Source organism: Erpetoichthys calabaricus, chromosome 4 (genome assembly GCF_900747795.2).
Source record: "Erpetoichthys calabaricus chromosome 4, fErpCal1.3, whole genome shotgun sequence".
Classification (NCBI taxonomy): domain Eukaryota; kingdom Metazoa; phylum Chordata; class Cladistia; order Polypteriformes; family Polypteridae; genus Erpetoichthys; species Erpetoichthys calabaricus.
In genome coordinates this window covers 45,877,018-45,889,920 of record NC_041397.2, presented here as the reverse complement: position 1 = coordinate 45,889,920, position 12,903 = coordinate 45,877,018, and the positions used below count along the sequence as shown (strand labels likewise).

The 12,903-nt window shown below is 34.6% G+C and overlaps 1 protein-coding gene across 2 annotated transcripts; it reads left to right on the top strand.

Annotated features, from left to right (window-relative positions):
* The first annotated feature begins 850 nt into the window (after window positions 1-850).
* On the top strand, window positions 851-11,228 carry wdr73 (WD repeat domain 73). 2 transcript variants are annotated; one of them, XM_028799401.2, is made up of 8 exons: window positions 851-958; window positions 2,675-2,742; window positions 4,985-5,073; window positions 7,919-8,007; window positions 8,199-8,266; window positions 9,484-9,645; window positions 10,093-10,467; window positions 10,975-11,228. In XM_028799401.2, the coding sequence occupies exons 1-8, from the start codon at window positions 885-887 to the stop codon at window positions 11,190-11,192; spliced, it is 1,143 nt and encodes a 380-aa protein (XP_028655234.1). In that variant the 5' UTR covers window positions 851-884; the 3' UTR covers window positions 11,193-11,228. The 2 variants fall into 2 exon arrangements, with proteins under 2 accessions (XP_028655234.1, XP_028655235.1); XM_028799402.2 differs by lacking the exon at window positions 4,985-5,073 and having other exon boundaries at window positions 857-958.
* Window positions 11,229-12,903: the final 1,675 nt, after the last annotated feature.

The window sequence follows — 12,903 nt, the reverse complement described above, 5'->3', positions numbered from 1 at the left end:
GGAGCAACGTGCTATCAGCCCGTTAATCTTTGCCGTTTAAAATCACCGCCCCCACTTTAAGCACCGCCTTCCTGTAGCTTTGGATTGGTTTAGAGATGTGACATTCAGTGAGTCGTCTAATTGTTCCCACCCAATTTTAAGAGCAATACTACTTGGATACGTCTAGTTTTAGCGAGACTAAACTGCATATTCTGTGTTATGGACACGGATCATCTGTTTTTCTCGTTCTATTATAGTAATACATTTTGGAATGATTTATTTATTTGGTTACAGCCAAAAATTCCCTCTCTCTCTCGTTTTACTAGAAAAGATGTGATCTTTGGGATTCTAACATATGATAAGAAACTTAAGTGTTTATTGAATGTCTTTCTCATTTTAGGAACATTCTTTATTTACAAGTGTAAATATATCCAAACTAAACCTTCAGTGATGTTTTTCTGTCAAAGAATTCGCATTATGCTGCAAATCATTAAATATATGAAAAAAAAATCAGGAAAAAATGTTAAATATTATTAATCCTTATAATTTACATTAAGAGATCCCTTAACTCCTTTTTTCTTCTCTTTCTCTTGTATTTGTTTCTTTTTGTGTGCTCTGTTTAATTACAAAATTGTTGAAATATGGAAATTATATTTTGCTGTATTGTTGTATATATGTTTTGCCCTGTTATATATTTTATGTATACATTGTACTTTTGCAATTCATTAATAAACTAAAATATTAATTAAAAATGTTTTAGCGAGAGTAGCCCTAAGTAAACAGTTCTTTCTTAGAAAGCGGTCAGACTTTCTAAGCTTCTCGGCCACCGTACATAAAGACGGCCAGCCCGCCTATTTTGTCAGGGACTGACGGAAATGCCAGTTTGAATACACCGGAACAGCAAGATGGAGGAGGAGGAAGAGGACCGCCTTAGCAATGATGAGCTTATGGACGATTGGCTCATTGAGTCAATTAAACTGTAAGAAATATAACATCATCTGCTAATGCAAAGACTTTACAGTAGAGTTGTATCCTGTTTAGTTGCATTGAAACAATTGTATAGTATTGGAAGTAAAATCATACTAACCGTTACTTTCATTTGTGTAACGCTAGGGGGAATATCAGAGCAGCTAAGACACCGATACCTGCAGTACACAGACACGGCAGCCTGGCTAAAACGTGACTGGCAGTCTTGACATAAATACCGAAACTCAGCCATAAAATGTTTCAGCTCAGCTTTGCACCTCGCCGAATTCAAATGGCAATCGTCTATTTTAGGTGAACATCGGTGCTTTATTTTACGCTGCGTATTGCAGAACAATTGTTCATCTGTGCTCCGCTGTGATAAATTACACATGCAGCTTGACTGTGTTTTTATATGTACAGTATTTTGCAGCATTACTAAATGTATTAATGCACTGTGAAGGTTAGATGAAAACTGGCCCGATCACAAAACAAGAGCTGAACAACAGTTGCTGTGTATATTCAGGAGGTAATGAAGAGCAACATGCCAGCTTGCTTCATTCATCTGATGATAGCTGTAATGTTCACACATGTCTTTCAGTTATGAACATGCAAACTTTAAATACTTAATACTTTGCTGGTACAGTGATATGCCTCTCAAGAACTGTAAAAGAAGCCTGACTGGCAATAGAGTCTGACTGTGCTTGAAGAGAAAAAGCTTCCTATAATTAAATGAGCCAAAAAAACAAAAACTGGTGAGACGAAGAAGGGTCACATCATTTTTTATGTGAATAATTAATATGAAACCTTTTATTGGGAACAAAACATTATTTAGTTGCTGTGAAAGTTTAATATTTTATTTGAAAACACATTATTGAACTTTTTCCTATGGTTTTGTAACATAAAACTAAAAAGTCATATAGATCTGTGAATTGTTAACGCATACAGTTGAACAACACATGTTTATAATATGTAACATTCAAATATTTATTATTGTTTTAAGTGATGTCTATAGCATCTCTCTGCATACGTGCATGTCTTACTCTGACAGGCATGAGGAACCTTAAGCAGTCTTGAATAGAGAATACTACACTGGCAATGAATCCATCTTTTCAAAATTCACAAAGGCATTTTAAAGCTGACACAGCAGAATTCCTTCCATTAAATACGGAATTAAATATATTAGGAAAATAATTGTGAAGTTTATTTAACCTTTAAGACAAGAACCAATGTATATCTTTGCAGAAATTGTAATTATACAACTTTGTAATTTGTTTCAGATTGAAGTGACAACTTTTAAAAATGTATCTGGATATAAGAATGGAAAAACTAACCAATTAGCTATGCAAAGTAATTGAAAGGATGGAGTGCCTCTTCCTTTACATAAAAGTTTTTATAAATGAGACTGTAATTTTTTTTGTTATTAAAAACGTGTTTTATTAGAATAGTCCACTTGTTAACATTACAGCTTTTTTTGCAAACTTGGGTTTTCTGGAAGTGTCATGATGAATACAGTAGAAATGCACCAGAATTCAGTAAGATTACTTCTGTGTTTCACATATAAAGAATGTTCATATTGAAAATACGATGTAAAAACGTGATGTTTTTAGCTTTATTTATTTTAAGTACCTGTGATGTGGTGGAATCATTTTCAGTTATGCTGTTTTTTTTTACATTTTTGTAAAATATCCTTTTGAAGATTAATGTAGATTTTATTTTTTGTGTCTTGTAGTTACAACAATTTGCATGCATTTGAACTCCAGGATCCTACAAAGGTCATTGAATGGACTGGGGAGAAAAGTAAATCTCACTTTCTTTCTCTGTATTTGCTTTTAAAAAGAATTACTTCCTGGTATCATGTTAATGACAAATTATTTATACAGAAGAAAATGTAAACATTATATGTTTAATAAAAGAAATAGTGAAAAAATTAAAAGTAGTACGGTATATAAGTAGTTTTATGAACAAATCTGTTTACAGTCTGTAGACGTCTCCAAATGCGTGTTTTATATTACAGTTTTGATATTTATGATTAATGTAAATAATTACAAAACAATGTAAAAATCCAGTTTCAACCATTACAGAAACTATGCTGTTGATTTCAATGTGTATGGAAAACATGCAAGCAGAACATGAAATTAAAATGGAATAAAATGAAAGGATGCAAAAAAATGTCTTTGCTTACTCCTCGGCCACAGTGATCAATCTTTTGGCTAAGGAATTGGACATTTAATAATAAAGATTTTACTTCAGTTCCCACATGTGACTTTCTGTGTCTTGTTGAGAAAGTAACATAACTTGACTGTGCTCCAGTTGTAATACATATAACTATGTTAACAATTTAGCATTACTTTCAGTTGTAAGGATTTTATTGGAATAGTGTTCACTATAGAGAGACACTATATAAAATTAAATGAATGTGGCCCTCTGCTCCCTTCCTGTCAGAGGGGCTGTTGGCTGCTTAGCCTAATTTATATTTGTTGAGGCATTGTCTTGGTTTTTCTGCCAACCTTCAAGCTGAAGTGAACTTACTCTGTTCTGGAGACCTGACTATGGAAGCAGTTATTCATCTGCCATTTTCTAGTACTTTCTTGCTTCACATACTGGGTGGGTAATAAGTTTGCTTCTCAGAGATATGTATACATAAATGCTACACCCTATAAATGCTATATATAAACTTACTTATTAGGAGCACATACAAAATGAACAACGGAAAAAAAAGGTTTTTGGTAGACTTGTTAACTTGCAAAACAGTTGATTATAATACAAGAAATACTGAACTATCAAATTAAACCATTCAGGCCAGTATACCACATCATGTCTTACTCATCTAATGTTTCCAAAATATCACAGATTGTGATTTGTTATTGATCCCTGCTTGTAAAGTCAGGCACAGTATCAAATCTCTGGACTATAGCTAGTACTGTTATGTTTTTTAAATATGTAGACCAAAACAGCACACAATATTAAGTGTATTATAAACATAAATATGGTTTATCTTGACATATAGTACACACAGAGAATTTTATAGCATAACATCCTATTACACTTTATAAGGTCCTTTCTACATTTCATGATTATGGACAGCAATGAATCTACTACAGCTTCAAAGTATTTCTCAAAAGCCACACTTTCTATCTTGAGTCATCTACTTCTCCCAATACCCCCCCTAACTTTTGAACTTTAATGTCTAAAATGTTTACCCCAATGTGAGACATTACACTAAGTGTTATTTTACCATATCAGCTCAAACCTAAACCTGGTCCAGATCCTTATGTGTAGATTGCAATACTAGTGTGTGTGCTGAGCTACCTAATTTAGTAACATTTGCAGATAGATTGTATGGTATTCACTGATAGGTTTTATGGTATTCATTTGAGCATAGGACCCCACTTTTGAGTAATTCAAAAAAGTTAATTGTCTTTAATATATTGATTTTTTGTTTAAGTTAATTCTGCAGCATTCTGTACTGTACACCCCTGCCTGAATGTCTAACGTATGAAGACCAGCCTCGAATCTGATATTTTATCAAAATATTTAAAAAGCAATGACAATACCAAGTGGTTCACACTACTAATCTAATTCCTCAGTAAAACCCATCTCCATCTTCTAAACACACCAGCATAAGTATATTGGTGGGTTTTATGTAATGGAACAGTGGCTGCTTACATCCAGTGTTAAGGAATTTCTTCAGTATTTAGTGATTAAAAGTTTATGCGGTGTACATACTGTATAATAATTAGTTTCTTAGAACACACTTGGGTAAATTTTGTCCTATTCTTGTGATCTTATTTGACTTTTTAAAAACAGTAACATTGTATACCTCCAATTTGTTTATTATATACTTAACTATCTTTGTTTCTGCCTTTATGCTACTGACTGCATTACAGGTGAAAACTCAAGTAGCATATGAATTAAGAGAATTTTCTCTTTTCATTTACTGTATATTTTAGTTCCCCTTTAGTTTAATACATTTTAACTCTTCCTGACCAATACACTGTGCCATGTCAGCTTTATTTCACTAATTCTTTTGTACTAATAGGTATTTGTGTGGCTGGTTTCAAATCCGGTGGTAGAAGTGAAATTCTGGAGCTGACTTTACCACAGAAACTATGTGCAAAGGAAGATCAGGTAAATAAAAAGTGTATTTTGGTAACTGGTGTAAAAATTCCTTTATATCACATAAACTCCAAACATTAATCTATTGTATACAAGGTAAATAATTTGTAATGGTTAAAAAAAAGCAAGACACATAAAATGCTTATATGCATTAAATACACAATGTAGATGATGCAGAAATGGTAAAGAAAGCTCAGCAGTATGACACCCTCCCGTTTGTTCTACAGTGCTGCAACATGTAGGTAAATACTACATTTATGAGTCTTTCACTTTTCATATATTATCAGTCTGAAAATAAAGAAAGTTCTTTCTGAGAACAGTAAATTTAAAACTCTCTGCATAAGGCTCAAGTAAGAATTTATGATACAATAACCAATTAAGGTATTCATTTGTTAATTTAATTTTCCATTATTCACTTAATTAACATTTACATTTATATTTATTTGGTTAGCAGACACTTATCTAAAGCAACTTACAAAAGAGGTAAACAGTCGAGTAACATTAGGCTAGGGCCTGTTTGTTCAGCAAGTGTAATAAAACAAGTAACAAAAGTTGATTGCCTTAAGTGAAAAGATGTAATAACTCGTACATTTACAATCAGTAAAGCAATTACACATAAATAGCCAAGAATATAATGTATTTCAATTAGACAGATATTCACAAAACAGATGGGTCTCCAGTTGCTTCAGCAGTACAGATGGAGGTGGGCATCGCATTCCACCAACTTAGAACCACACACAAAATGAGTCTTGGTTGAGATTTAATGCCACATTGAGGTGGCATTACCATACTCTTCCATGGTAGACCTGTGTGGGCAGGAGGGAGCATAGCACTTCACCACTGTCTCCATATACTCAGTTGCTGTGATTAGAACTTTATGTGTGCTGCTACAGGGAGTCAATGTGGCATCCTGAAGTGAGAAGTGACATGTGCCCGTCTCGACTGCTTAAATACAAGACGGGTTGCTGTATTTTGGACTATTTGCAGCAGCTTGATAGCACATGCGGCTACTCCTGCCAAAAGTGAGTTGCAGTAGTCCAGACGTGACAACACCAAAGCCTGGACCAGATGTTATGCTGCATATTCTGTCAGAAAAGGTCTGATCTTGTGGATGTTGTACAGCACAAACCTGCATGAACATGAAACAGTAGAACTGTGGTCAGAAAAAGATAGCTGCTCATCAGTCACCACACCAGGGTTGTGAACAGGACTGGCAGGTGTTAGTGACAGTGAGCCAAGCTGTACAGAGATGGGGAGGTGGACAGACTGGCTGGCTGGGATCACAAGAAGCTTGGTTTTTGCCAGGTTGAACACTAGGTGGTGGTCTTTCATTCAGCTTGAGATATCAGTAAAACATGCAGAGACTCTAGCATACCGTATTGTCCTTTGGGAGGAACAGTAGGTACAGCTGTGTATCCTTGGCATAGCACTGATAAGAGAACCCATGCAATTGGATGATGGGGCCCAGCGAGATGGTGTACAGAGAAAAGAGAAGAGGACCCAGCACCGATCCTTGAGGTACAACAGTGCTTTGAAAACTCCCCTCACCAAGACACATTGTAGGATCTGCCAGAGATGTAGGACTCAAACCATCTGAGAGCAGTCCCAGTGATCTGAAGGTCAGAAAGGTGTGGCAGGAAGGATATTGTGATTGACTGTGTCAAAGTCAGAAGAGAGATCTAACATGATCAGGACTGATGAGATGATGTTAGCTCTAGTAGCTGGTCAACCACAGTCAGTAGAGCTGTCTCAGTTGAGTGGTTCCTCTTGAATTAAATAAAGAGTTGCTTGTAAAATATAATAATAATAATTAAATGATGTCTACATCCCAGCCAATAGCAAATATATTGTGAAAAACAGTGTTTAAAACTTGAGCTAATTTAGGTCTGTCTGCTTATTTGATTTGTGTATTCAGCATGTTGATGTTTTAAAAGTCTGATGTGCAGCCATCTTTGTCTTTCAATGATTTATTAAGTTCCAAAACCCTGTATTTTTTTCTTATCCTACCTGACAGCCGTGCCAGGGACCGGTGTTAAGGCATTTTTATATTTCATAAGTTGGTTGTAAAGATACAGATTGATGATATAGACAATTTCATTACATAAAATCATTGAGTTATGTAAGACAAGTAGTGAAAACAAACAGTATGGACCAGTCTGTACTGTACCATAGGTTGATATGCCATGAAACCTGCATGGTTGATACTCTCAAATAAGTTAATCATCATTAATGAGATAGAAAAGAGAGATTAAGTAAGTGACCAGGCTGTTAGTATTTTAGTAGCTTGACAATCAGTTTCTTTAATTGGCAGTTTTGAAGGAGAAACCTCAAAATGCTTGATAATTTTAACAGAATTGGGGGTTGTAGAGAGAAAAAAAGAGTTAACTATAAAAGCAGTTTATTTTAGACAAATTATTGCATGTATAGTAAGTTAACCGTTGAATGAAGTACATCTTTGCAGCTGTTTTTTTTCTTCTCTTTTTCCAATGAGCTTATAATGTTAGATAAACATATTGAACATGTCAAAATTTCTTGCAATAATGTCTGTTCTAATATAATTAGAAAATATTTGCAAATTGAATTATTGTTTAAAGATGTAGATTCATTCATCTGACTTTGGGATTTAAGAGTCCTTTGCTGAAAAAAAATTTTCTTCTTACATATTTGGATGTAAAATTACATGAAAATAAAATGTTATTGGACATTTCTTTTGCCTAATTGTAAGGATATTTTCACTGGTGTCTTTTTAAAATATTCTGAGCTATTCTGTTTTTTTCAGTACTGTTACAGTATACTTGTATCAAAAATAAACTTTATAAAGATATTATTTTAATAGAATTTTTTTCTCTTTTCTTAGGGTCTATGCCCTGAGCGAGACTTTAAAATGGAACATGGAGGATTTTCAGAGAGACCGATTTACTGCTTAAAACATGTACAAGGAACAAGGTAATTTATGTAATACACTATTAGATTAGCCAGAACTAATTACTAAAACTTGTTTAGCTTTTTGAATAAAATGAAACAAATATAGTTAGAGAAATGCATTTATGTGTAAGACTCTTATTTTTATTCATTTATTTTTCACTTAATGTATTGTAGTTCTATAATATATTTCTTCTTTTTTTATTCAAATTAAGGCTATTAGTCTCTAGTGGACCACCTGACAACTCTTTACAGATCTGGCAAATTGGTGTTGATGACAGTGGTGAGAAGATAAGTTCTTTGTATTGCATATTAGCTGTAGTTGTATTCATTATCATTTTAAACATTTATTATTTAATCTGCTCTTGTATTTATTCATTTTATTATCAATTACCATTGATACTCAAACATATTTTAGATATTTTAATACTAGGAGAGCTGCTTAAAAACAAAAATTTCCAACAATATTGTTAAAATCAAATTTATTTATCTTCACAAGTCAATAGTTGCATTGTTATTATATGTGATCATCAGAAATTATAACATAAACAGTAAGACCAAATCCACAGGATCTAATTATGTGTTTAAAATATGTTTTCTTTTGCACCCCCTTAAATGAACAAATTTCAGAAGTCTTCATAATGCTTAAATTGAGTTAATTGCAGACACATTTATCTTAACCATAAGCATCATACCCTAAAGCACTGTGGGGTGGAGCATACCTTTTACTTCCAGGTATATGTACATTGTAATGGAATGTTGATGCAAGTGGTGAGCTTTTGTCTAATTACACTTTCAATATATATCTTACTCTAAGCAGAGTAGTTTATGAGTAAAAAATGTGCAACATGTGACCACGATGAGTAAAACACTTTTAAATTTGCTGCAGGTTTGTGCAGTATACCAGTACTAAAAAAGTACTGAAAACTGAATTTTTCAATTGGTATGATACCAGCATTTTGTTAATTTTAGTACTGGAAGTAAATGGTTTTCAGGCACTTCACACTCAGCTGTTTATAAGCGAGATCACATCCCCCCTGCTGCTTTTCAATGAAATATACACATTATGTCAAGCTTGATTTACCATGAGGCTCCCCACTCTCCAGATACCCTGGTCAATCCTGGTTAATGAACGTAAATATCAATTTAAACTCTCTGGCAATTCCAAGGGTAGAAAAGCTCCTTGTACTGATTTGCGGAGTATGGCAAGGCAGGGAAGAGTAGGGAGGCTGCTGTGAGAACTGAGGAGTCATCAGTTATTTGCTTTCATACCGCTTTGGTAGTGGTACTGAGGTCCGAAAGCTAGTATTGATTCTGAAGTCAAAATTTTAGCACCAATCCAATACTACTTTACTAACAAGTATTGTAATTAATATATTTTTCTTGAATTTGAAGTGTAATCTGTTCAATTTGACAATAATAATAATAAAACATTTTATTTATATAGCACCTTTCCCATTGCAGAATTTCTTATTTTTGTCTGTTTGTTTAATCTTTTAGATGTCATCAGGCTATTGAACTGTATAAACAACGAAGAGCAAAACAACCATTGGAGCAAAATAGCTACCAGTGCAGCTGGATCACCTTGTGTTCTGCATGGGACACATGTAAAGAATCTTCAAGTCACTGAAATAGAGTCTACAAAAAATGTGTTTTTACCAGGTAGTTATAAACTGTTTCACTTTTTTTCTCTCAGAGACTGTTAGGAAAAGTTGTTTTATAAAGGTGTGCATTAAGATATATGACTATGCATCTATTTTCTGATTTCACTTTATCAGTGAACCCACTGACTTTAAAGTAGCAACAAATCGTAAATAAATTGTTACTTTATTGCAGAGCACAGTCATGAATGCAACTAGATATAGTCATACATGTCCAGTTACAGTTACAAATTAGTATAACAAGTGGTTTTCTATGTGTGAAGACATCCTAATAGACTTTAGAATGTGCAAACCCCACACAAAATACAATCGATCTTTCTACTGGACTTTTGAGATGTGAGACAGAAGAGCTCACCACTGTGTCATTAGATTGTAGCCCATCATTACAACGTAAAGGTATATGTTGTTATATCGGGCCTGATATTTCTTTGCATCTCTCTTTTTGTAGGGATTGCCTCTGTGGATTTAGTAAGCAGCCTTGAGTTTTTGAGCAAAGATGCATTTCTCTTATGCTCTGTCAGGGGCCAAATGTGGTTAATGGACATGAGACAACAAAAGGTTGTAGCAGCACAGGATGTGTGTGCTTTGCCAGCTGAAGATTTCTACTGGTGTATGGGGGTTGAAAGGAGACAACCTGATTTAGATGCTGTGCCCTGCAGAGTGGCAAAACTTTCTTCTACTGGCTACATTTTTGTATCAGATGTGCGAAATTTGGCAAAACACATGTGTCAAACAAAAGTGAGCATTCCCTCACCAGTGGCTGAAAATAAGTTTATGAATGTGTCATGGGCACCTGCTTTGGATAACAATATTGCCGTATCTGGTAGGTATATTTTTAAATTTCCATCACTTCATGTAGGCACATCCTTTTTTTCTAAGAAATTATATTTGAGTATTTTTGCTAGCAACTCAAACTTTAACTGTATTGCCAGGCAACATAGTTGCTAGAAATTTTACTTGGTGTTACATCTATACACGTAACAATTTATATAGTATTAAAGAACACAATATACAATACATGACACCATCACATTACATACAGTAGACATAGATCTACAAAGCAGTATAGTAAAGCAGAATTGTACTCCCACCCGGTAATATATTTCATAAGTCCTATATGTATAAAAAAACATAATTTATATTGATATGAGGAGAATAGAAATCAGGAAGAGACAGATGAATCAAGAATTTGCTTAAACATGGGTGGCTACAGTAGGTAAGAAACTGTTTCTATGCCTAGTAGTTCTTGTAACCTTGTCTACTTTGTTTCTACTTTTAATATGTGTTTGTGTTGATTTGTTTAACATTATGTTTCTGCTCTGTGCCCCAGGTTTCAGTGGATCCATAGAGATCTATAACATAACATCCTGGCATTCCACTGATACTGAAGCATGTCCAATGTTTGTTCATAAAGGTCACACAGTATTAGAAGACAGGGATAAGGGAGAAATCCCTTTAGTTACGGCACACACATGGCATCCTTGGAAACCAAGGACAGTTTTATCAGCAGCAACTGATGGATCATTACAAGTATGGGAATGGCGATGATTAATGTATTTGAAATAAATATAAAATCATAACCTGGATAGTCTTTTCTTTACTTCTTGTACTCTTGTGTTTTGCCTAATGTTTTTTTGTGCTGAATTAACATTTATGTAAGTAGTTTATATGTATAATATCTATTTCTAATCAACTTTGCATTTAATGCATGTCCTGGAAAAAAAGAACAAAAGTACTTTGGACCGCAGGGGCAGGTTTAACATAAGCAGTCATATTGAAGAACACTTTATGTCCAAGTGTTCCACTTCCATTTTAGATTAGCATTGATCCTAAACAACTCATTTATTTGAATAATTTAACATCTGCACCATGCCAGTAATAAATGATGCAGAATACAATTGCCTGCTAAGTTAAATATGTTTACTTTAAACCGATGCAGCAATAAAATAAAAGTGAGATTTGAGAAATATTTATGGTTAAAGGTTTGACTAGGAAAGTGAAATAAACAGTTTGTTGATGTCGGTGGATTGCAGGCCGTGTACATTTATTGCATATAAAAGATTTGCTAGCAGGTATGGTGCCAGGTTTGGATTTAGTTAATTGATTCTGATATTTAAGCTTAACTGAATTGGGAGGTAGGAACTCAAAAAGTGGCATTTTAATCAGATGTTATTGCAAGTAAAATACTAAAATATTTTAAAATAAAGGAAGACATCATGTACCCCACCTACACATTTGCCTCTTAAATATGAATATTTCTATTCTAATATCCATGGAGGACACAATGTGAGAAGACTTGAAAAAATTCTTCTTACTCAGGATTAGTGCTTGTTTGTCATTCTGGGAACATTTTAAAATATAAACATAATCACACACTCATTTGCCGTATAATTTAGTTACAGTGATCCCTCGCTATATCGCGCTTCGCCTTTCGCGGCTTCACTCCATCGCGGATTTTATATGTAAGCATATTTAAATATATATCGCGGATTTTTTGCTGGTTCGTGGATTTCTGCAGACAATGGGTCTTTTACTTTCTGGTACATGCTTCCTCAGTTGGTTTGCCCAGTTGATTTCATACAAGGGACGCTATTGGCAGATGGCTGAGAAGCTACCCAGCTTACTTTTCTCTCTTTCTTGCGCTGACTTTCTCTGATCCTGACGTAGGGGGATTGAGCAGGGGGGCTGTTCGCACACCTAGACGATATGGACGCTCGTCTAAAAATGCTGAAAGATTATCTTCACGTTGCTATCTTTTGTGTAGCTGCTTCCTGAAACGACATGCTGCACGGTGCTTCGCATACTTAAAAGCTCGAAGGGCACGTATTGATTTTTGATTGAAAAACAAACTCTGTCTCTCTCTCTCTCTCTGCTCCTGACGGAGGGGGTGTGAGCTGCCGCCTTCAACAGCTTTGTGCCGCGGTGCTTCGCATACTTAAAAGCCAAACAGCCCTATTGATTTGTTTGCTCTTCTCTATCTCTCTGACATCTGCTCCTGACACGCACTCCTTTGAAGAGGAAGATATGTTTGCATTCTTTTAATTGTGAGACAGAACTGTCATCTCTGTCTTGTCATGGAGCACAGTTTAAACTTTTGAAAAAGAGACAAATGTTTGTTTGCAGTGTTTGAATAACGTTCCTGTCTCTCTACAACCTCCTGTGTTTCTGCGCAAATCTGTGACCCAAGCATGACAATATAAAAATAACCATATAAACATATGGTTTCTACTTTGCGGATTTTCTTATTTCGCGGGTGGCT

What these genes read in the sequence shown, in the direction of transcription:
- wdr73 (XM_028799401.2), top strand. Translation starts at nt 885, where the DNA reads ATGGAGGAGGAGGAAGAGGACCGCCTTAGCAATGATGAGCTTATGGAC. An exon ending in CTCATTGAGTCAATTAAACT is followed by an intron (nt 959 to 2,674) that starts GTAAGAAATATA and finishes TGTGTCTTGTAG; the next exon opens with TTACAACAATTTGCATGCAT. An exon ending in TATGTGCAAAGGAAGATCAG is followed by an intron (nt 5,074 to 7,918) that starts GTAAATAAAAAG and finishes CTCTTTTCTTAG; the next exon opens with GGTCTATGCCCTGAGCGAGA.